Source organism: Varanus komodoensis, unplaced genomic scaffold, assembly GCF_004798865.1.
Source record: "Varanus komodoensis strain SLA01 unplaced genomic scaffold, ASM479886v1 scaffold32, whole genome shotgun sequence".
Lineage (NCBI taxonomy): Eukaryota > Metazoa > Chordata > Lepidosauria > Squamata > Varanidae > Varanus > Varanus komodoensis.
In genome coordinates this window covers 12645590-12668424 of record NW_025335798.1, presented here as the reverse complement: position 1 = coordinate 12668424, position 22835 = coordinate 12645590, and the positions used below count along the sequence as shown (strand labels likewise).

The 22835-nt window shown below is 40.4% G+C and overlaps 1 protein-coding gene across 5 annotated transcripts in view; it reads left to right on the top strand.

The window, feature by feature from the left end:
- Window positions 1–7518: 7518 nt before the first annotated feature.
- OSBPL11 (oxysterol binding protein like 11) overlaps window positions 7519–22835 on the top strand; it is a 58448-nt gene continuing 43131 nt past the window's right edge. Inside the window, exons 1-2 of one of the 5 annotated variants that reach the window (XM_044438080.1) lie at window positions 7519–7751; window positions 8297–8456. In XM_044438080.1, the coding sequence (XP_044294015.1) occupies window positions 8311–8456 (146 nt within the window). In that variant the 5' untranslated portion in view covers window positions 7519–7751; window positions 8297–8310. Of the gene's footprint in view, window positions 7752–8207; window positions 8457–22835 lie in introns of all 5 variants that reach the window. The other 4 variants (XM_044438078.1, XM_044438079.1, XM_044438082.1 and 1 more) reach the window with 4 other exon arrangements.

Here is a 22835-nt window from a genome sequence, read left to right as displayed (position 1 = left end):
TTGACCGCAAGATTAGCTTTCCAGCCTGATTCAGAAAACTTCTTCATTTGGCTTAGATGAATTTAGAGACCACCCACTGTGATTCCAGCTGAAATTCAAATCTTAGCTCAGATATCCAGATCGTCTTGCCTTCCATTGGCTATTACTGGAAACCAACAAACAGCCAGAACTTTTCCCCATTTTCCAGAATTGGATGGAATTTTCAAGCACAGTAATAATCCCTTTTGAAGGGGTTATGTCTATCACAATTGTAGAAGGGTTGTAGAGGCCTGTTTTGCATGGAAAAGGTCGCAGGCTCTCTAGGCTGATACCCTAGAGAGGTGCTGCCAGTCCCAGTCAAGACTACTGTGCTAAGTGGACATGCAGTGTCAAAATACCTTTTTATGTTCAGGTGCTCCACCCATCCCCAGTGCTTTAATTTTGTCTTGCTCTGAAGAGTGCGATTGAGTCCCTCCAGTAATATAGTTCCCCCTCTTTCCTTTTTCTTTTCCTGAGACTGACTCTTGCAGGAGTTTGGCTGTTTCCATTCCCTACCCCTTGGACATGAAAGTCATGCCTAACCTAAGCTGTTGCATTAAAAATATGTGAATTCTTCATTCTGGGCGCCAGGTGGTTGTCAGGGGAACAGATTTTAAGCTTCCCTGAAGCACAAAAGAGTACAATTTTTTCTTATGTGTGATCATGTTAGGCACATTAGCTATTGACTTGCGTGGGTGTGTTAAGTTTTCTCTGTGTGTTTTCAAAACAGCATGTGGCTTATTTGTGAACTTGGACCACCCAACTGTTTGCTAAATTTTTAAAGTGACAACCAACCCTTTCAATTAAACTTGCATATATCTGAATTAATGATCCAAAGCAAGTTAGCAACATACATGCTAAAGAATGGAATGGCAGAGATGAGGGCAGTACATAATCACTGCCGGAGTATAATTAGTTCTTTTCTGAATTCAGACAATTAGGATTTAACAATCTAGGAACAACTAGCTTATAGTTTATCAGGTAGTATCTACTGATTATGAGTGCCCTGTAACCATGAAGTTAAGGGTTTCCAGTTCATTTGATTGAACTGGAGGCTACAGTTTACTGTTTTCTCACCAAGTATATTCTAAGGTCAGGCAACATATTCCATCTACACTGGCCATCATTTTTGTAATCATATATCTGGCAGAGGTGATGATTTGCAAGCTTCCTCTTCAGTCAAGTTTCTGTACCGTTTGAAACTGGAAGCCCTTCACTCATCCTTCCCATACTTTTTGCCTTCCAAATGTTTTGGACTTGAGCTCCCATCAGACAGGCGATATGTCTAACAGTCAGGAATTCTAGAACTGTCCAAAATATCTGAGTAACACTGGGTTGCGGTATGCATCCTACAAATTCTCCAAAACTTGCTTCCAGTTCTTTACAATCAGTTTCTATAAATGAATCCTAGTTTAACTGAGGGAAGTGTAACTTAACAGGTAGGGTAAATAAGCTGAGAACTTCAAATATGACCTCATCCATTAACTCATCACATGACCAGGCTTTAGACAGGAAATTATCAATACCCATCTGTGATAGCATACTGATCTATCTTACATTATGGTCATAAAAATAATGAAATACATATGTAGTCATGCATTATTACCCATCTGAGCACTTAGGAAAAAGTATGACATTATTAATATTGCATATGATGATGATTATGTGCCTTAAAGAGCTTAACAGTGTGTATCTGTATGCTGCACTTATTCTAAGAATTCAGAGCAGGATACCTGGAGTTGATAGTGCAATGCAGATATAAGCAGCCAGACCTAGCCTCTGAACCCAATCAACAGGGATGTCCACCTGTGTCTTCTGACATGAAACCTACATGTGGTTGCTGGCTTTCCTTTTCTGGCAGGGATTCTGTGATTTTAATAGCAGAACAGGTGGTTATTCTAACACTGCAGATTTTCCCAGTGTTAAGATGAACTTTTGAATTTCTGCCTGTCCCTCAACTGTTGAAAATACAGGGTCTCTGCTAGAAATGAAATGGTTGAAAAGCCAAGCATGATAAAATGACCAAGACTTCTGACATTTGTAAAGTTGACAGTGGAAGAATATGTGCAATCAAACTTATGAACCTTTTGCCTGCTTTCTAATTTCCTTATACCTCATGGTCATCGATAATTATAATTTATTTAATCAGTTAAACAATACAACTGAGCAACACATTACAGTACCAGTAGTGTAGAATGAATTATAAAGTACATGATAATCATTTTCATATATTATTTTCTTAGGCTGTTTCTTCATTATAGTCTTGTACCTCTCTTTGAATGCACAATACCCTTCCATAACATTCCATGAGTTTTTGGAGGTTGTAAGTTATGAACTTATGTTCCTTCTACCACTTTTAGAAGTGTCGCATTACAATCAAAGCAAGCATAAATCTCTTGACTTCCTCCCACAAACCTTAAAAAAATAATAAACAGCACTGGGAACATCAATTTTATTAGATTAACTGCACTAGGGAGGAGGCAATAACTCTTCCTCCACTTCTGTTCCCTGATTCTGGATATAAATCCTCCCTCCTTGAAGCTACTACTGGATCCACAATGGAGAAAAGATAGGTACTGTATTGAATATTTATATACTTTTAATATTTTTAACTAAGCAGCAGAATTTGCTTGAAACATTTAATATGTGACATCATGGGACAGAGGTAAGGTGATATGTCAATATCTCCATATGAAAATTAATTTAATGTGCACATTTCTGGTTTGGTAGTTTTTAGAATAAGGAGTACCTGCATTTTTAAAAACAAGATAAAAATATCTTTGACATTTTTGACTGGTCACTAGAGGGCAATAGTAACTAAATAAAATCAAACTATCTTTTACAATGTTTCTCTTTTGTTTTTAAAGTAGTCCAGGTATAAGAACCCCAGATGCTAACCTTAACGTGCTGAGGGGGGGGGGGGTTGAGAATGTCAGAGAAGCTGAGAGCAATGCTGCCAGGAGGCCATTGCTAGGCTGATTTCTGAGCAGTGTTACCAAAGGCAGAAGGGTCAAAGCTGAGACACGAGACCAACATGCATCCAGCCTCTTTAGGTCACATCAACAGAAGAGAGTGGGTATCTCTAAAGATGATGGGCGGAGAGAAACATCTGAAGGGCAGCTGCTGGGCAGCAGTGGTAGCTGAAGGTGACGTTAGCCCCTTCATAGACAGCAGCAGTGATGCTCAAGCGAAGTCTGCTTAGTAATGTGTAGAAGAAGGCAATGGATAATCTACTTCTGATTTTTTTAACCTTTACAACCCTATGATGAAACAATCAAAAATGAAACAAGGGATACTGCCAGCAGATGAAACTCCCAGGTCAGAAGGCACTCAACTAGCTACTGGAAAAGAGCAAAGGACAAGTACAATTAGTGCTGTCATTAATGATACAACTAGATCAAAGCCCAAAGGAAGTCTTACTAGCTGACATGCATAGAGGTGAACAGAAAGTCCAGTGTTGCACAACACATACAACTGGAACATGGAATGTGAGAAGTATGAGTCCAGGTTAAGCGTTGCAGTACATGGTGTGAGTGAAGTAAGGTAGCCTGGAATGGGACATTTTCAGTCAGACAATCATGAACTGTTTTATTCTGGAAAACTCAGGGGAAATGGAGTGACTCTGCTACTGAGGCAAGATGTAGCACAGGCAGTAAGGGGCTGTAATGCAGAGGCTGCCAAATCTTATCAATCAGAATTTTTGGAAAACCTATCAACATAACCATCATTCAAGACTATGCCCCAACAACAGATGCTGAAGAAGAAAAAATAGAAGACTTTCATACATGTATTCAAGAGGAGATTGAAAATGCACCAGAATTAGACATGCTAATAATCATAGAGGACTGGAATGCCAAAGCAGAGAACAAAGCAGAATTCAGTGTTGTAGGATCATTTGTCCTGGGGGTCTAAAACAAAGCAAGAGAACAATTCTTAGAATTCTGTGAAGCCTACAATCTGTATATCACATGGCCAATGTAGAAGTCAAATAGGCTGTGTAACTGGAAATAGGAAAGGGAGAATCTGTATTCTTGCTGCCAAAACAAGACCAGCAGCAGATTGTGGTAGTGCCCCTGAACTCTCCATATGAAAAATCAGAGTAAAGCTGAAAAGATCACTAACAGAAGCATAGTGCCAAAATACAACCAAAATAACCTTCCTGAGGACTTAAAAGTCCACACCAAACCCCCCCCCCAAAAAAAAAAAAAAAAACAAAAAAAAACTAAAAAGAAAAAAAACTAAAAAAAAAAAAAAAAAAAAAAAAAAAAAAAAAAGGCAGGGGCTGACAAAAGATATACTCACAGTTGTTAAGATGAAGCAAGGAGCAAAGGAAAAGGTGACAGGGTCAGAATCCTAACTGTAACTTTTCAGCAACTATCCCAGAGACAAAGAAGAAACTATTTTAATTACCAGTGTAAAAAAATAGAAGAAAACAACATAAAAAAGAGACCTCTTGCAGAAGATTCAAGAAATCAAAGGAAAATTCAAGCCTAGGTGAGGAATGCTGAAAGACCAACAGGGGAACATTCTATCTGACCAGGATAAAATAAAGGGAAGATGGAAACAGTTCTTAACTATCATAATGCAGATAATGAACCAAGACTGAAATTACCAATATACAGTTAGACGCCTTTTGTTTCTTTCTCAGCACAAAAGGACATTTATTTCTAATGTCTTCTGGTATTTAAAGACAGGGATGTGTACAAGGTAAATGTGAATTTCCTGATAGAATTCTGGATGATTTGTAGTAAGTCAGCAATTATTCTTTGTCTGCCTTTGCTTCAATAACAGCAGCAATGGAATGACACCTCCACCTTAAATTATACTACAGAAGCTAAGAAAGCTGGCCAGTGATTAGGTAACCAGAAGTGTGCTTTTGTGTGAAAGAATTGCAAACTCCATCCAGTCCAATACTTATATTCTTGGCCTGAGCTCAGCATTCTTGAATTCTAATTGTATGTCTATTGCACAAAGAACTGGTTGCTGAATGTTGAGACTGTACTAAAGAAGCAAAGTAGATCCCATGAACCTGAAGTCTCTCACTTCTGCTTCAAGCCAGTAATTTTGAAAGAGTACGCAATTTCTGGTACAGCAGAAAGAGGAAGGAAAAGCATGATGGCATCATAGAGGCTAACAGCACTAATCTTTTGTATGTTTACTCAGAAATAGCAGGGCAGAGGTAACATTTGAAATGCAGCTCATCATGACATTCCCACTAGCCAACTTGCCAAGATACAGGTACATCCTTAAATATTGATTTTCAATTATTTATACTCAGGAGTCAACACTGGTTATAAAGTCCATCATAAAACAAATAAACACCCCAAACAAATAAACCACTAATAAACCTTACAATTTAATCTACAATTTAATCTTACTTCAATTCTCTGTTTAATTATCAGGGACTTTGCTCCATGGAAATCAGAGGTGTTTGCTTCTGACTCAGGCTCAACCATTTTAAAAAAAGACAACCCACAGCTTTAATAAGTATCTTCTATCAACTGAAGGACAGCATGTAGTTTTGAATAAGAAATTGAGTCAGGATCATAGAAGTGTTCCTAGTCAAACTGCTAGTGTGAAGTAGAAACACCCATGGATGAGGGGCAGACCCCAGAACAGAGCATCCTGAGGCTGGGTGGCATGGGTTGGGGTCTCAGATCCACTGGATCCAAACCCATTCAGACCACATAGGCCTGACCCAGGACCTATGTCAGCCTGAACCTGGCAAAAGTATTTTCCAAAAAATAACAAAAATGCAGATCCCGCCAGGCTGTAGGGCAGGAATGGGTGTGACACAAATAACTGTCCCCTCTTCCTGTCCTTGCTGGCACAGGTTGGTAGGCACTGTGAAGTGGTGAAAGGTCTACTGTAGACCCTCTGTGGGAAGAGAAGGATGGACTAGTTAAATTTATTGCTTCTATCCAGCATAGCTTCTCATATAAAAGTAACTTAAGAAACATGCTTCACATTAAAGTGGACTACAGTGCACAAAAACTTAATCTGGTCTTCTCCATCCAAGCACCCCCTCCCCTGCCCCAAACATTTTAGACTACAATTCCTAGGATTCCTTGGTCTGATGGGAGTTGCAGTGGAAAACATCTCGAGGAAGGCATAAGGTTGGGAAAGGCTGCCGTATACTATAATTAATGTTAGCCTTTAAAGTCACAATCTATTTGTGTTTAGATTTTTAAAAAGTCCTACACCTCCCACATTCTATGCTGACTAGGGAAGACTGGGAATTGTTGGATCCCCCCCCCCCCCCAATCTCACATAGGATTTCAACCGAAGGTGCTAAAAAGCCTTGTTAATGGTTATCAACAACAGTATAAACCGTATATTGCCACCTTGATTCGTTTAAAATCTATATTTATTTAGTATTTATTTTCATTAATTTCATTATGTTGCTAAATCAAAACAAAAAACAAACAAAAATAATAAAACCCCATGAAAAGTAACCAAGATAAGAACATAACAGTTCTGGTTATACATATACCCTACTTAATTTGATACGTGTCTTCCATTCTGTATATACCACGTTAAAAAAGTTAAAAGTAGAATAAGCATTGCATGAAGCATGGTGTAAGGTCGTATTTTTCTTTAAAAGAGAATGCAACAAATTGAAATGCGAATACTAGATACTGATGGAGTAGGCTGCGGTCCACGAAAGGCGAGGGGCGCTAAGAAACAGGCTAGTTCTTCGCGGCAACAGGCTCCCGCGAGGGCTGCGCTCTGGGATGCGCCCGCCGGCCCCGCAGACCGGCTTCCCTCCGGCTGGTGCTGGAGCGAAAGTTCTGCGGTGCGGCTGACGCGCCCCCTGCGCTCAGCCTGCGAGCTTGGGGAAGCGGCCCGAAAACCCCAACGCTGCCACTTCTCCCCGGGTGGCATGGAGAGCGCAGGAAGGGCGGGCGTTTATTTCCAACCTGGAGCCCTCCAGATGTGTTGGGCTGCAGCTCTCTTAATCCTTCCCAGGCAATATGGCCAATACTGGGGGTCGTTGCGCCTTTAAAGGCTGCCAAGTTTACTGTGGCGTTCTCAACCTCATGCCCTCCTCCAGATGTTATTCGACTACAACTCCCAGGATTCCTCACTCTCAGCTATGATGGCTGGTCCTCAGGGGAGTTGAGGGCGAAAACGTCTGGGGGGTGCTGAACTGAGGAAGTCTGGTATAAAGTTTTTATGGAACGGGGAGGTTCAACCACGCAGCCTTGGTGCAAAGCCCAGTTTCTTCCGTGTGTGTGTGTGTGTGTTTAAAATCCCCTTCCCTTTAAAACATACTTCGTCGTATACTTTAAAAAAGAAAAGAAAACCCACATTTGCCTTCCTCCCCTGCTCCTCGCTGCCCTCCTCTCAGGATACCCTTGCCCGCAACAAAGATGGAGGCGCCGACACCAACTGTTTTTTGGGGGGCGGAGGGAGGCGGAGAGGGAGAGCGGCGATGGCAGCGCCTGACCCGGAAGGGGTGGTGGCACTGCCGCTCCTCGGTTCGAGTGGGCTGGGCGCTGTGACTGGCCGCGGACGACGGACCTGGCCGAGCTGGGCTGGCTCTCCGCGCGTTTCCGAACCAGCCGGAGGGCGTAAGCGGGGCTGAGTGGGGCTGCCGGAGAAGGAGGGTGTCCGTGTTTCTTGGTGGGCCCAGCCCCAGCAGCCCCTGGATAGGGAGAAGAAGGGAGGAAAGAAGGACGGGCGAGGAGGAGGCTCCATTCAGTCTCTTGAGTGTGTGAGCATCCTTTTAGGTACAGTTGTGAAATCTTCCTCTTTCTTGCAGCTGCTGCTGCTCCCCCGCCTAATCCTTTTACATTTGGGCTTTTGAGACGAGGCCATTCTTTAATGTAGCGTTACTTATCTACCCGCCCTTTTGACACACACCCACTGGGTTTGGGAATACGTGAACCTCACATGTCCAGCACAGTTGCCCTCCTGCATTTCGGGCGCTGGACTTGAGAAGCCTGGGGTGCAAATTCTCCCGGTCCCCTTCCCCACAAAACTCATTTCCCCTTCAGATAGCTGAGGACTTTCCCTCTCCGCACCTGTTGTAAACTCCAATTCTCACCTTCCTCCTGGGTTTATAGTTTTGGCTCCACCAGACCCTTTCACCACATTTTCACCTTAGAATATTCTGCTTTTGTAGGACTAGTGGCAGCGTTTGACAGGTTTTTAAAAAAGCTTTTCCCACACCATTGTGACTCTAGTGTTGCTGCTAATTGGAACCCTCCCACCCAGGTGGGTGGGGGTGGCTCGATACACGCTGCCATGCAAAGTGGGGAATCTGTGTCGGCAGCTACGTCGACGGCTATGAAAGTCTCTGAAAGTGAAGGCAAGCTGGAGAACTTGCTCCCCACCCAGAATTGCACAAGCAAGAGCAGCAGTAGTAGTGGCATCAGCAGTAGTGGGCTCAGTAGCAGCCGAGGTGGAAGCAGTACAAAAAGCTGGCAGTACAGGTAAGCACCTCTGCTGAAGCCTAGTGAGCCTAATTTGTATGTATTCGGTGTGTGTGTGGGGGGGCGGGGGTCTTTTTTATTGCTATGTTTATATTCTGTTTTACTCTCTCTTACAAAGACCTCAAGCAGATGAAGTAGCCTTCCTCCCTTTCTTTTTATCATTCACTCCAACCCTGTGAGATAGGCTATGCTGAGTGTCAGTCACCTGATAAGTTTCAGTGGAGAGCAGAACCTGAATCTCATAAGTTCTAGCCCAGCACTCTAACCACTATAGCACACTGTCTGTCAGTTTGTCACAAGTTATATCATAGTGGGAAGGAAGGAAGAATGTGCACTTTAAACTGTCATTTGTCTGGTAAACTTTTGACAAAATCCCACTTCACTGTGAAATGCTAGACCAGAGGCCCTACTGGAAAGTTGCAGTTGCTTTATCTTGTGCTGTGGTGATTTTAATTTGAAGGCTTAATTATTCAAAGCAGTTTCCTAAGATTCCAAGAGTAGTGTGCTAGCAAAGTGACTTTGTTCTGTGTATGAGTGCTTGAAAGTGGTGGTGTTAGGTGAGGAAAACTTTTTTTTGCAAGAGGAAAAAGTCAGAGGTGGTCTGCTTTCCTATATGTATTTTAATATATGTGAACAGGGATATGATGTGAAAACAGCTAAGTGTAAAAGGTAAAATGAGCCTCTTGGGATTATTTCACACTATGTGGAAATGTCATCAAGTCACATGTGCTGGTGTTTGAAGCAATAACACTATGAAGGTAGGAATATATATTGGTAAATGTGCTGGGATACACAGTAGAGAAATGCTATGAAGCCTCTGTCTGCCATGTGTACACCAATGCACCTCTTCACAAGACACAGTAAAGTGCTTAGTGCCATGTGGCAGACATGTGCGTGAGTTGGCCCTTGGTGCTCTCTTTGAAAGAGCCACTTTATATGCTAGGTGTATATGCAACCAAACAATAGTTTGCAGAGCATGTTATAAAGGCCTGCTTGTCAAGCTCTTGAGTGTACATCTGATGGGCAACCCAGGTTTCTCTTAGTTACATGTGAATTAGCCATGTGTGTCAACCTTTCACCTGTAGCTTATCTTCATATCTAGGCCCTTAAGTACTTCATGCTATGCCATCATGTTAGAAAGGTGTTTTGGATGCTACAGATGAGGTGCCACAGGACACTCTAGTTTCCTCTGAATGCCAAGGTAATTGACTTGCACCCCAAACTGCTGTACTATCCTGTGAATGCTAGAGCTCTGTTGTGCCTCATTGAGGCAAGTAGTCATTGTACAATCATGTGGATCACTTGGTGTATTGAAAACTATGAATACAGTAAACACTTTGCAAATGTGTACAGTTATTTACACCGTCTTGTTAAATGCCATTTGGCTTGATTTGCTTTAAGATAGTTCTGAGAGTTCTGTGAAACAGTTATTTTGTTTCTTTCTAAATATCATCACACTTCTTCAAGCAGGTAGCTTTTTCCAATGTGGTGCCCTCCGGATATGTTGAACTACAACTGCCATTGCCCATACTAGCTGGGGATTATAGAAATTGCAGGCCAAATTTAAGAAAGCTGATGCAAGGAAACAAAAGTGAATAAACATCACAGTATAGGCCTTGAGGTGCTTCATGTTTAACTAATTTGTAACTTACGATCAGATGATGACCTAATCAACAATCCAAAACATTCTGGCTTAACTCTCATTTCAAAAAATACTTCATATGGAAAAGCCTGGTGAGATTAAAATTGCTAATATAGGCTTGGCTATGGTTATGTAGTAGATCCATTTAATCACTATCAGTCATCCAGTGCTCTGTGTAAGTCACTCATAAATTCAAAAATCACATGAGATTGATTTTCTAATCATAACAGTTCTTCATTCCAAAGGCTACAATCATATGCATGCTTATTCTGGAGTAAGCCTCATTGAATTCAGTGAGGTTTACTCAAAATTTAATTTTGAGTAAACATGCACTGATCAGGTTAAAAAGGATAATATGAACAAATACCCCTAATATTTTATTTACTGTGCTGTTTCCTAAATAACTTGTCATTGTGCTTACTTTTTAAAAGTAGTAGTGGCAAATTATGTGCAATGGTTGTTAGAAACAATCCAAGTTATTGTTATACTCCAGCTGAACTTGTCTGTAGCATGTCTCTTCAGATATCATGTCTAATGATACATTGCACTTCCTCAAATGTAACTTCAACCCATCATTTATAAAACATTTTTCACAAGATTGTGTCCAGAGTGGATCATGGCACATCAAGTGAACAACAGTACATAACCATTCAGAAGCACAATAGAAGCCGTTACAAATAACCATAGTATCAATAAGTTAATATATAATTAAAAATCAATCTATATGATATTGACTAAAACAATACATATAAACAGACTTAATCCAATAGCTTAAAACTGAGTAGGAGAGAGCATAAAGCCTGACACAGAAATAAAACTAATTTACCTACAAGGTTAAATAAATCTTAGTCCTGCAAAGGTGCTCTCCCCAGTTAATCTATATTCATTTACTGGCAGCCTTTCTCCCAAAGAAGAAAGGTGGGAAGTAACTGATGCTAAATGTGCCTTTTGAGTAGTTTGGAGGGACTGGCAGTGGCTGTCACTGGCAGAGATTGTGACAAGTTCATGAAGCAGGGGGAGCCATGGTAGCACTTGAAAAGAGATCATGAATGGACTGGATAGAATGAGCCAGTGATAATTGCCGCTTGTGCATTGCAAAGTGCTGCTTGTGCATTGCATTACTGGAGTAGCTGTTATTGGCTGTGGCCCAGGCAAGTTCTGCAAGAGAGGCAAGGAGATTTTGCTGCTTCTGCTGAGCAGATCTGTCGTTGCTTCCTGTAGTACATGATGTGTCCTCTGAACTTGGGCAACAGATTCCATTAACTCATTGTGATCGAGTGATCCCTAGAACATGGGTTACCAGTGTGTCCTTTTGCCCCAAAACAAGCTGCCTTGCAGGAAGCATTCCAGATTCACACAATATGAAAAATCACCATGGTTGGTTACTCAAGATAAGTTACCATGTCATGTGAATCCAATTTCTCCAAAGATTCATCCTATCTTCAGGCAGCAGGCTTTGCTATTCCAGGATGGCATAGTGGGAGGATAAGGAAGTGCTCAGCCTCTTAATGTTAGTTTTTCCCCTGTTAAGCACTTTTCCCCCTAGAGCTAGTCCAATCTTGTTTGGATGTGATAAAGGGCCAGACTTGCAGTTCTTGCAGTCATGCATAGTTTATGTATTGGAAAGGTAGATGAGGAGGTCTGGATTTATGACCCCACTCATCTTTGAAGTTCAGTGGTGTTACCTGAGCCAAACACTATTTATCACCCTAAACACATCCAGTATTAGTCCTATTTAAAGTAAACCCATTGAAATGAATGGGACTTAAGTATGATTAACATCTGATAGAATCCCATGTATACTGTCCTGTGTTCATTGTAAGAAGGATAGGATGAAGAATAAGCTAACAAGAATATTCAAAATTTTTCTAAGTAGATAAACTTCACTGTAGTCAGTCAACTAAAGTATAAAGTGGGCAGAATTTGGATGAATAGATGCAGAGTCAGAGTAGCTGAAGTATGAATTATATTGTGTTTTTTAGAATTGTTCATGGTGCAACATTATCTACTTTAAATATTCTAGAAGCTAAAATACTGATGTGATGTATTGTTCAGCACCCTTCTATAGAAGTCCAAGGTTACCCATATTTTCCGTTGCTGTAGTCATAAATAGCAACTGAAAGAACATGTCAAATTCTTAGGAATCAGTGACATTGTTATTTTTTTTTAAACAGCAACTGTGATTTCACATTTGAATATTCTAGACAGGAAGTTAGAAACCTGACACCAAAAAGTCTGACACATAACAGTTGTTCCAAAAATAATAGACAAATGCTTGCCTTTGATTTGCATTTTAAACAAGCTAAAAATTCCTATTGTGAAACATAGCTAGAGGGGGGAATTGGCAAAAATCTAGGGTTTTTGTTTTTTGTTTTGGCCAGTATGTCCTGGTTCTCATGTAATGAACTGTCAGGGTTTCAAACAAATGAGCATACAGCCTCCAACTCACCACTTCTGCCTTGCATCCAATTTAAGAAACAACCAAAGAATGCCCCAGTATTGAGTTCTTGAAGAAGAAACAAGGGAGTTTAAACTCATAGTTTCTTCTTGGGTTAAAACTCTGTGTGGAATCTCCTTCATATCATGCTGAACAACCCAGGAATGGGCATTTCTGTTTGCCAAGCGGTAAGGAAAGTGGAAGCATGTGAGGGCAGCATACTCCATGACTGGTTGTTATATGCAAGCCTGGTCTATTAAGTACAGATGGAAATAATGACCTCAGTAGTTGTTCTTTAAGCTTCCACCTTTTGCACAAATTCTGCAAACATTGCTTCAGGCAAAATTAGTAGATTTATATTAAATAAAATATTCACTTTAACAATGTTAAATATAATTCTATAAGCTCTGCATGCACTCCAGATTCCATGCCTTGTCATATCTTGAGCATGTTGGAGAGGAAGCTTGCCCAGACCTTAACCTTAAATACACAACTACAAAGATGAGCTTGTATCTTGCAATAAAAATAATTGAGAACAGCCTAAGCCTTGTCCCCCAGTGCTGAAATGTTTACTTTTTGAGTCTTCAAAGCCAAGTAACTTTATAATTATTTCCAGCATAGTAAACTCACATGTATTATTAACTGTGGGCATACTGTTTTAAAAAGCTTCTGTAGAGACAAGATTATATTCAAAATAACCAACTGTAAAAGTTAGCTGCTCTTGGATTCAGCCCAGGAAGGCTGGTTTGGAAGTCCATGTTATGTGATGGATATTTTATAATGTGGCCCAGTTTGTTTGCAATTTGAACACTAGTCAGGAATATTTTTTCACTGTCCGATATTGGCTTCATGCCCTCTAGATGTGTGGGATCACAATTCTTATCATCACTGGAAAACATGAGGAAAGTTGTCGCTTAGCTCATTTGGAGGTCATCAGCTGAGGAAGGTTGGCTTGAAGTATCCCAGAGTGGATGCATGAAAACACTGACTTTTTACACTACATTCTCGCTCTTTCTGGTGTATAAGCTCTGAGTGTTAATGCTGTCTAGCCAAATATGCATCAGATATGCACAAGGGTAAGGTATCTTTAGGAGAAGCATTCCTGGAGGGATTCTCTAATGAGAACTGTGTGCTGTGGCTGGAAGATGTGACTTGTAGGGCAGGTGGCAATGGAGAGGGTGGGAAAACAGTTAACACCGATAACTGTACACTGCCGAATTAAATGCCTTGAAGACATTTATGCTGAACTAGACAAATTTCCTTACTCAATGTTTATTCTTGGTTGCAGAAGTTTGGTTATATACACTCTGGGATTCTCTTCTCAGCTGTTCTGACTTGTTGTTGCACCCTAATGCACTAAGGCTGGGAAGTAGTCAATAGCCTGCTTACTGTTTGACAATATTTGATTAGTGTCATATTCCACGAGGCCAAAAATGTCCTTCAGTAGTTGAGTACCTAACTTTTAAAAACGGTGTCTTGGTATTATCTTATAGCAAAGGCAAGAATGAGTTCTCCTTGCTGTCCAATATATTTTTAATGATAACCCCCCTGAATGTACTTATAACCTCAGCCACATTTAAAAGCTGACTATTTGAATACTTTTGCTTGATATATGCCTATCTTTTAAAATAAAATCCTGCAGTACAAATAAAAATCTTCAAAAATTTCTCCAGGCATGTGGGCAGGGGAGGTAAGGGTAGTGTTTATTATGGGCATCTACCAGCCAATAAATGTAATCACACCTATGAAGTAGAGGAAGCCATACTGCTGAGAGTTGATTACAGCTTTCCCTGGTATTTGCTTGAAATGCTACAGTAATACTTGCAGCATTAAGTTGGGCACAGATCATAGATAGATGGACGGAACAAAGTTTGTTCTGCAAGGAATCATAGATCTATAATACAGTTTCTAGCTGTCTGAAAAGCAATTGTCTTCGTGCAACCCCAAAGCAGTCCATAGATTTGCCTTAAGAGAAATAATGAATTATGAGATTCTAGGATACTGTGATGCAGATTTCAAATTCCTCCCACTAATGGTATGATAGCTGTTCAGCTTGTTCTCTTATTTTAATAGTGTCTCTGACAGGCCAAGAAACTGGTAATTCCCAAACCTTAGAGTATTTTAATGAATATCTTATTTGAACTTAATTAATTATATATTGAAAACTACATATACTGACCTTGCAGAGAGACTTTTGAACAGATGAAGTTCTTAATAAGATGGTATAACTTGTGACTGAAAAGCAAAGCATAATAACATTAAGTCCTTCATCTTTATGTCCCCCCCGCATGTGTGCATGGTTTTGTTTTGTTTTTTAAGAAAAACTTAATTCTAAAGAGGGCACTAGAAGCTTTTGGGATTAGCTGTGGCTCAGAGTTTCAGTATATGATTTGCATTCAGGTTCAATCCCAGGCACCTCCAGGTAGGCACTGCCAGTCACTGTAAACAATACAGAACTAGATGACACTGACCCTGCAATAGACAGCTTCACATGTCCTGATTATGGGTCTCAAAAGCTTTCTGCATTATAGTCTGAAACTGTGTAAGCCACTGAGAGTGTGTATCAGAAATCAAAAATGCTACCTGTGAAGATAGGTCACTTCATACCTGGATGTTTCCTGATTTGGCTGGGTTGAAATTGATGCCATTAAAATATCAGAGTTAACTTAGAAGTATGAATGTTAGCACAATTGTTATCCATGGAATATTCATTACAAATAAATTATCCTACATTACAAATAAATAAATGGATCACTGCCTTCTAATGGCGAAGGGGCTTGTATAGCTCAATGAAGCTATGAGCTATGCCATGCAGGGTCACCCATGATGGACAGGTCATAGCAGAGAGCTCTGACAAAATGTGACCCACTGGAGAAGGAAAGGGCAACCCACTCCAGTATCTTTGCCATGAAAACCCCATGGACAGTACCAAAAGGCAAAAAGATATGACGCCGGAAGATGAGCCCCTCAGGTCGGAAGGTGTCCAATATGCTACTGGGGAAGAGCAGAGGGCTTGTACTAGTAGCGCCAGAAAGAATGAAGTGACTGGGTCAAAGCCGAAAGGACTTAGTTGCTGATGTATCTGGTGGTGAAAGGAGAGTCCGATGCTGCAAAGATTTATACTCCATAGGAACCTGGAATGTAAGTTCCATGAATCAAGGCAAGCTGGATGTGGTCAAACAAGAGATGACAAGACTGAACATCGACATCTTAGGAATCAGTGAACTAAAATGGACAGGAATGGGTGAATTTAATTCAGATGACCATCAGGTATACTACTGTGGGCAAGAATCCCTCAGAAGAAATGGAGTAACCTTCATAGTCAATAAAAGAGTAGAAAAAGCAGTACTGGGATACAATCTCTAAAATGACAGAATGATCTCAGTTCGAATCCAAGGCAAACCATTCAACATCACAATAGTCCAAGTCTATGCCCCAACCACTGGTGCTGAAGAGGCTGAAGTTGACCAGTTCTATGAAGGCCTACAACACCTTCTGGAATTAACTCCAAAAAATGATGTCCTTATCATCATGGGAGATTGGAATGCTAAAGTAGGAAGCCAAAAGATAACTGGAATAACAGGCAAGTTTGGCCTTGGAGTACAAAATGAAGCAGGGCACAGGCTGGTAGAATTTCGTCAAGAGAATACGATGGTCATAGCATCTTTTCCAACAACCCAAGAGACGACTCTACACATGGACATCACCAGACGGTCAACACAGAAATCAGATTGACTATGTGCTCGGCAGCCAAATATGGAGAAGCTCTATACAGTCAGTAAAAACTAGACCAGGAGCTGACTGTGGCTCAGATCATGAGCTTCTTGTTGCAAAATTTAGGCTTAAATTGAAGAAAGTAGGGAAAAGCACTAGGCCACTAATGTATGACCTAAATCATATCTCTGATGAATATATAGTAGAGGTGACAAATAGATTTAAGAAATTAGATCTGATAGACAGAGTGCCTGAAGAACCATGGACAGAGGTTCACAACATTGTGCAAGGGGCAGCAACTAAAACCATCCCAAAGAAAAAGAAATGCAAGAAAGCAAAATGGCTGTCTGAGGAAGCTTTACAAATAGCTGAGGAAAGAAGGGAAGTGAAAGGCAAGGGAGAAAGAGAAAGATACACCCAACTGAATGCAGAATTCCAGAGAACAGCTAGAAGAGATAAGAATGCCTTCCTAAATGAACAGTGCAAAGAAATAGAAGAAAATAGAATAGGGAGGACCAGAGATCTCTTCAAGAAAATTGGAGATATGAAGGGAATATTTCATGCAAAGATGGGCATGATAAAGGACCAAAATGGCAGGGACCTACAGAGGCAGAAGAGATTAAGAAGAGGTGGCAAGATTACACAGAAGAACTATACAAGAAAGAGCTTAACGTCCCTGATAACCACGATGGGGTGGTCACTGACCTCGAGCCAGACATCCTGGAATGTGAAGTCAAATGGGCCTTAGGAAGTCTGAGCAACAACAGCTAGTGGAGGCAACAGTATTCCAGTTGAGCTATTCAAAATCCTGAAAGACAATGCAGTAAAAGTGCTACTCTCAATATGCCAGCAAATTTGGAAAACTCAACAGTGGCCACAGGATTGGAAAAGGTCAGTTTACATTCCCATCCCAAAGAAGGGCAATGCCAAAGAATGTTCAAACTACCGCACCATTGCACTCATTTCACATGCTAGCAAAGTTATGCTCAAAATTCTGCAAGCTAGGCTCCAGCAGTATGTGGACCGAGAACTACCAGAAGTACAGGCAGGATTTCAAAGAGGCAGAGGAACTAGAGATCAAATTGCCAACATACGCTGGATCATGGAGAAAGCTAGGGAGTTCCAGAAAAACAACTACTTCTGCTTCATTGACTATGCTAAAGCCTTTGAATGTGTGGATCAGAACAAATTATGGCAAGTTCTTAAAGAGATGGGAGTACCAGACCATCTTATTTGTCTCTTGAGAAACCTATATGTGGGTCAGGAAGCAACAGTGAGAACTGGACACGGAGCTACTGATTGGTTCAAAATTGAGAAAGGAGTTCGGCAAGGCTGTATACTGTCGCCCTGCCTATTTAACTTATATGCAGAGCACATCATGAGAAAGGCGGGGCTGGATGAATCACCAGTTAGAATTAAGATTGCTGGGAGAAATATCAACAGCCTCAGATATGCAGATGATACCACTCTCATGGCAGAAAGTGAAGAGGAACTAAAGAGCCTCTTGATGCGGGTGAAGGAGGAGAGCGCAGAAGTTGGCTTGAAACTCAACATTAAGAAAACTAAGATCATGGCATCCGGTCCTCTCACTTCCTGGCTAATAGATGGGGAAGAAATGGAGGTAGTGACAGATTTTATTTTCCTGGGCTCCAAGATCACCACAGACGGGGACTGCAGCCCTGAAATTAAAAGACGCTTGCTCCTGGGGAGGAAAGCTATGGCAAATCTAGATAGCATACTAAAAAGCAGAGACATCACCCTGCCGACAAAAGTGCTTATAGTCAAGGCTATGGTTTTCCCAGTTGCAATGTATGGCTGTGAAAGTTGGACCATAAGGAAGCCTGAGCGCAAAAGAATTGAGGCCTTTGAATTGTGTTGCTGGAGGAGACTCCTGCGAGTCTCTTGGACTGCAAGGCGATCAAACCGGTCAGTCCTAGAGGAGATCAACCCTGACTGCACTTTAGAAGGCCAGATCCTGAAGATGAAACTCAAATACTGTGGCCACCTAATGAGAAGGAAGGACTCCCTGGAGAAGAGTCTAATGCTGGGAACAATAGATGGCAAAAGAAGAAGGGGGCGGCAGAGGATGAGGTGGCTAGATGGAGTCACTGAAACAGTTGACGTGAGCTTGGGTGGACTCCGGGAGATGGAGGACAGGAGGGCCTGGAGGAATGTTGTCCATGGGGTCGCGATGGGTTGGACATGACTTCGTGACTAACAACAACAATAAATTAAGTTTGTGTGGGATTTGTAGCTGACATGATGTGCTATATGTCAGGTTTGCAAACAAGTTCACCGAAGTTACTAGATTGCACGCTCAGGCATGCTTGTCTTAGTTCAGTCACATTGACAGCCAGATAGAAAGAACAGAGATTCTTACAGTATATAAAAGCTTCTGCTGTCTTGACAGAACATAATTACTGTGCATTATTGATTTCTATCCCACATGCCCTTTACAACTTTCTCAGATCTTTTATCTCTCAGACCCCCATAAGCTGTTCATATAATTCCATCACCAAACGTATTACACCTCATGTGCATACCACTTCCCCATCTACCACTGAGATATGAAAAAGCAAGGTGAAGCAGGTTTTTGTTAAGGTAGCCATTTTTTAATGTCCCTCAGGCAAAAAATGAGAACAGTCCATTAACGTAATGGAGAAATTCAGATAATTTGGCATCAGTGTCCCATCCCCAAACCAAAGAGTGACGAGTCCCTGCTCTTTCTTTTGGGCAAATTTTGTTTAATTTTTAGGTATTTAAAATCCTACTGGTGCAAATTCTATTGCAAATATACTCCATTATCCCCATATCACTCATTGAGATAGGACTCTGCTGGGAAGTGGCTTAAAATAGTCTTGTGCTGTAGTTGACTGCTAATTTTACAGGTCAGAAGTAATGCTGAGTCTGCTGTGGATTTCTGTCAATAGTTCCCCTCACAAAAGTTTGACAAACACCGCCTCTTTGTCAAAAATTAGGATGTATTCGAAGCAGTAAGGTGAAAAACATGATATGAAGGAGTAGCAAACAGTTAAAAAAAGCAGAACTTTTTCCAAGAAGGTAAATTGGTTAAACTCTTGTGTCTTGGTCATTGCCCAGTGTATCAGCTGCAAACATGAACAGCTTATGGTTGTCAACATTTAGATATACTGCATGCCGAGTTTCAGAAAGTTTGGATAAAGCTTTTGTATTTTTAAAACATAAGTTTCAGGTTTGACCATAGTAGAATGCAATTTGAACAAAGTGTATAGGTTCAGTTGGGAGGACATAGTCCTTTAAGAAACATGATCCCAAATTGTATAATCCTAGAAGGACACAATCCAGTGCTTGTTTAGATGAAAAAAGGTCCCACAGCTATGGAATGTTCGGAGATGTAGGATTTTTTTTCTGTCTAAACTTGCATAGGATTGTGCCTTAAATGTTTAAACTATGCAAAATGTTATTTCATATTTTGTGATATGTTCTCAAAATGTTCACAATTATGTATCTTCTCTATTTAAATCAAGTCGGCTAGTCTGAATGAGAAGCAAGGGAAGAAAAGAACACGTGTGTAATATATTTTGATTTGTTTTTATATAGAGCACACTGGCTAATCAGCTATTTAACTCTTAGATTAAATGATTCTTCATTCCTGATGATGACAAAAGATTTAATAGTGAAATCATACGGCCACTAATGCTATAACTCCTCCTTCACTTCCTCATTTGATTACATTAAAATAGTCTCATGGTCTGTGGGTCATAATATAAAGCTCCATTTTTCCTCAGTTCTATTGCTTTTCCCAATCTGAATGATAAAAGCGCCTCCTCGTAATTGTGTTAACTGCAAGTTTACCATCAATGTGAAAAAAGATTTGTATTTGTGACCACCCAGGAAAGTAATTGAGTTGTTCAGTTCTCAACAAGGTATTCGTTTAACTTTAACACAACCCATACACTGAGTTAAATTTGGTTTGTTGGCTAAATAAAATATTGTACTCTCTTTTGGGTAAATGAATGGCGGGGTGTAGACAGCACAGGCGTTTCTTGATGCATGGCCATGTGTTGGTCCTAGTCAGGCCTGACACAGCCTCTGCCATTTGAGGTAGGTTGGGGGCATCTGGAGCAGCCAGTATATATTGTGCGAGGAAGTTTTGCTTTTTGCAACAGCTTGGAATCTTCTGCCAATTTAATGGAATGGTCATGAGTTCCAGTAATATAAAGATGGAAGGGAAAAAACTTTTGGACTGGTTGGTTTTTGTCTCCACTTCCCCTCTTGCATTAGCCTTTTCACAAATGGAAAGCACTGTGTTTGTGCTTTCCCAATATGGCAGCACCATGGACTTATTTATGTTGGGATGTTATATAGTGCGTGTTTTATTTTGAGTTGCTTTCCTAATCCCTAGCATGGAACTGACTTTTTTTTTTAAACTGCTGGCCCACAGTTGATGTTTTAGTTTAGTTACCCATCACAACGGCAAGAGAACCACAGGTGACTCAAGATCTGACCTATCAGTGTAAATTCAAAATTGGAATTGTTTACCCCAGTGTGAATCATCTTGTATTTTAATATTTCCAGCCTCCATTTGCTGAAATTCTTGCAATTCTTGCCGTTCTTGACAAAAATGAGCGGGGGTGGGCAGCTGAATGGGTGTATTAGCATACTATGAGATCGAGAAGTCTGAATGAATGGAAACAGACCTGGGGCTAGAAAGGGTTTTTGCAACATATTTATAAAGGGTTCTGCAAAAAATCAGATGTACAAAGTAGCCTTCATAAGCAGCTATTGTACTGAATTCTTAGTAAGGTGGTTACTTCAGCACAGCTAAGGTTTTAATCCTTTTAAGTTTTCTGGCAGGTTGGTTCTTCACATTTTAACCCTGAATTTCTTCACATTAGAGTTGTGCAGTAGTGCATTAGAATTCTATAGGTACTAATAACTGGTCTAATGGAGATTGGTTGTTTGAGACTTTGCCAAAGCTTCCATTAAATTGAGAGCTCTTGTTGTTCTGATGAGTCAGGTGGTTTGTGTGCATAATTTGTTGTGGCTGTTTCTCTCTCTCTTTTTTTTTAATTCCAGACTCTTCCCTTTCCTCCTGTACTATTCTGTTTTGTACTGGTTCCCTCACGTACATTGTCATGCTCTGACTTTGATTCAGACCCTTGTCTTGGATCCTTCTTACGAAGATAATTTGATTTCCAGTGTTTTCTCAAAATTGTTTCAAATAATAAAATGAATATTTTTGACATATTTGAGGTTTCCGGTCTGTCGAGACTGATATGGTTAAGGTATAGAGTTTGTGGGACACTAGGACAGAACCACATCCGTTGCTCTTTAACTTCTGCAGTCTTGGAATCATTTTCTCATTTATAACTAGGAACTGCAAGGTGTGACCTGTACTTATACACCTCACCTGAAATTTGAATTGGTGTTTCTTATTGCTTTAAGAAACTGACTATGTAGACTCTGGCCGATAACCATTTATCCTACAATATAAGTAAGCCTTTAAAGTCCTCTGATCTTTCTGCTTTAAAAATTCTTACCTGATGTTTTGATGTTGAGGCAGGCATGGTTGTTTCCCCTCTGCTCCCTTACTTCTTCCCAGTTCTTCTATTTATTCATTTGTGTACTACATGCCTGAAAACAGCTCATAGTGGGGTGGTGGGTTGGATTGTGACATCAATAAGTAAACTGCCAATCAGTGGGATACTCCCTCCCTCCTTTCTGTTAGGTTTCTATCCTGTGAATTTATTGGTTGCAATCCTTGTATATAATGATTTTTAGGTTCCTTGCTTAAAATGACACTGACTGTCAGGTTTCTATGCCTTGCCACCTTAGAGAGTGGTGGTTTTTGATATGCTTTACATACAAATTTCACTAATTGATAGTTTTTTTCCCAAAATGAGACTGATCAGAATGTTGCATAAGAATAAAACAGCATTTATTTCAAAGAGCTATATGCCAGTACAGTATTTTAACATTCAAGTTTTCCAATACTTTCCTGTGCTACGTTGTGTACTTTCACATCCTTTAAAGCCTCTTTGGTCTCTCCTTTCCATAACTCTTCTGTTCTATTTTCATATGTTCATTGATTCATGGCCTTGTAAAAGCAGTAAGTGCTCTCTCTTTTTTGTCTCTGAGAATGTACATCAGTGTATTGTTTCTAACCTACAAAGAAACACACTTGCTTTTTGTATTGTATAAACTTTTGCAAAATACTTTCTTGTTTAGAGGGATAAAACTTTAATAATAAATTAGATTGTGTGCTTAACAATGTGAATATATTTGTTTTTAAGACTGCTGTTTAGTAGCAATGAATGTGGTGACCTGTTTTCAAAATAACAAGAATAATCTGTAAAGCATAATGTACATGTAAATAATAAATAATGCACACCTGGATATGAAGTTCCTCTGGCAGTTGTTGCACTCTAGCTGCGAGTTGCTTTGCTGACCTTTGGGGCAAGGGAATCCTAACTGAGACACACAATATGTTGCTCTGTCATCTCTGGGGCAGCCATGAGAAGAGATTGCTCAGTGCTGTTTATTCTTCTGTTAGGGCTCAGAGAGAAACAGTGTGGCATTGACAAGCTTACCTGGTGATTCCAGA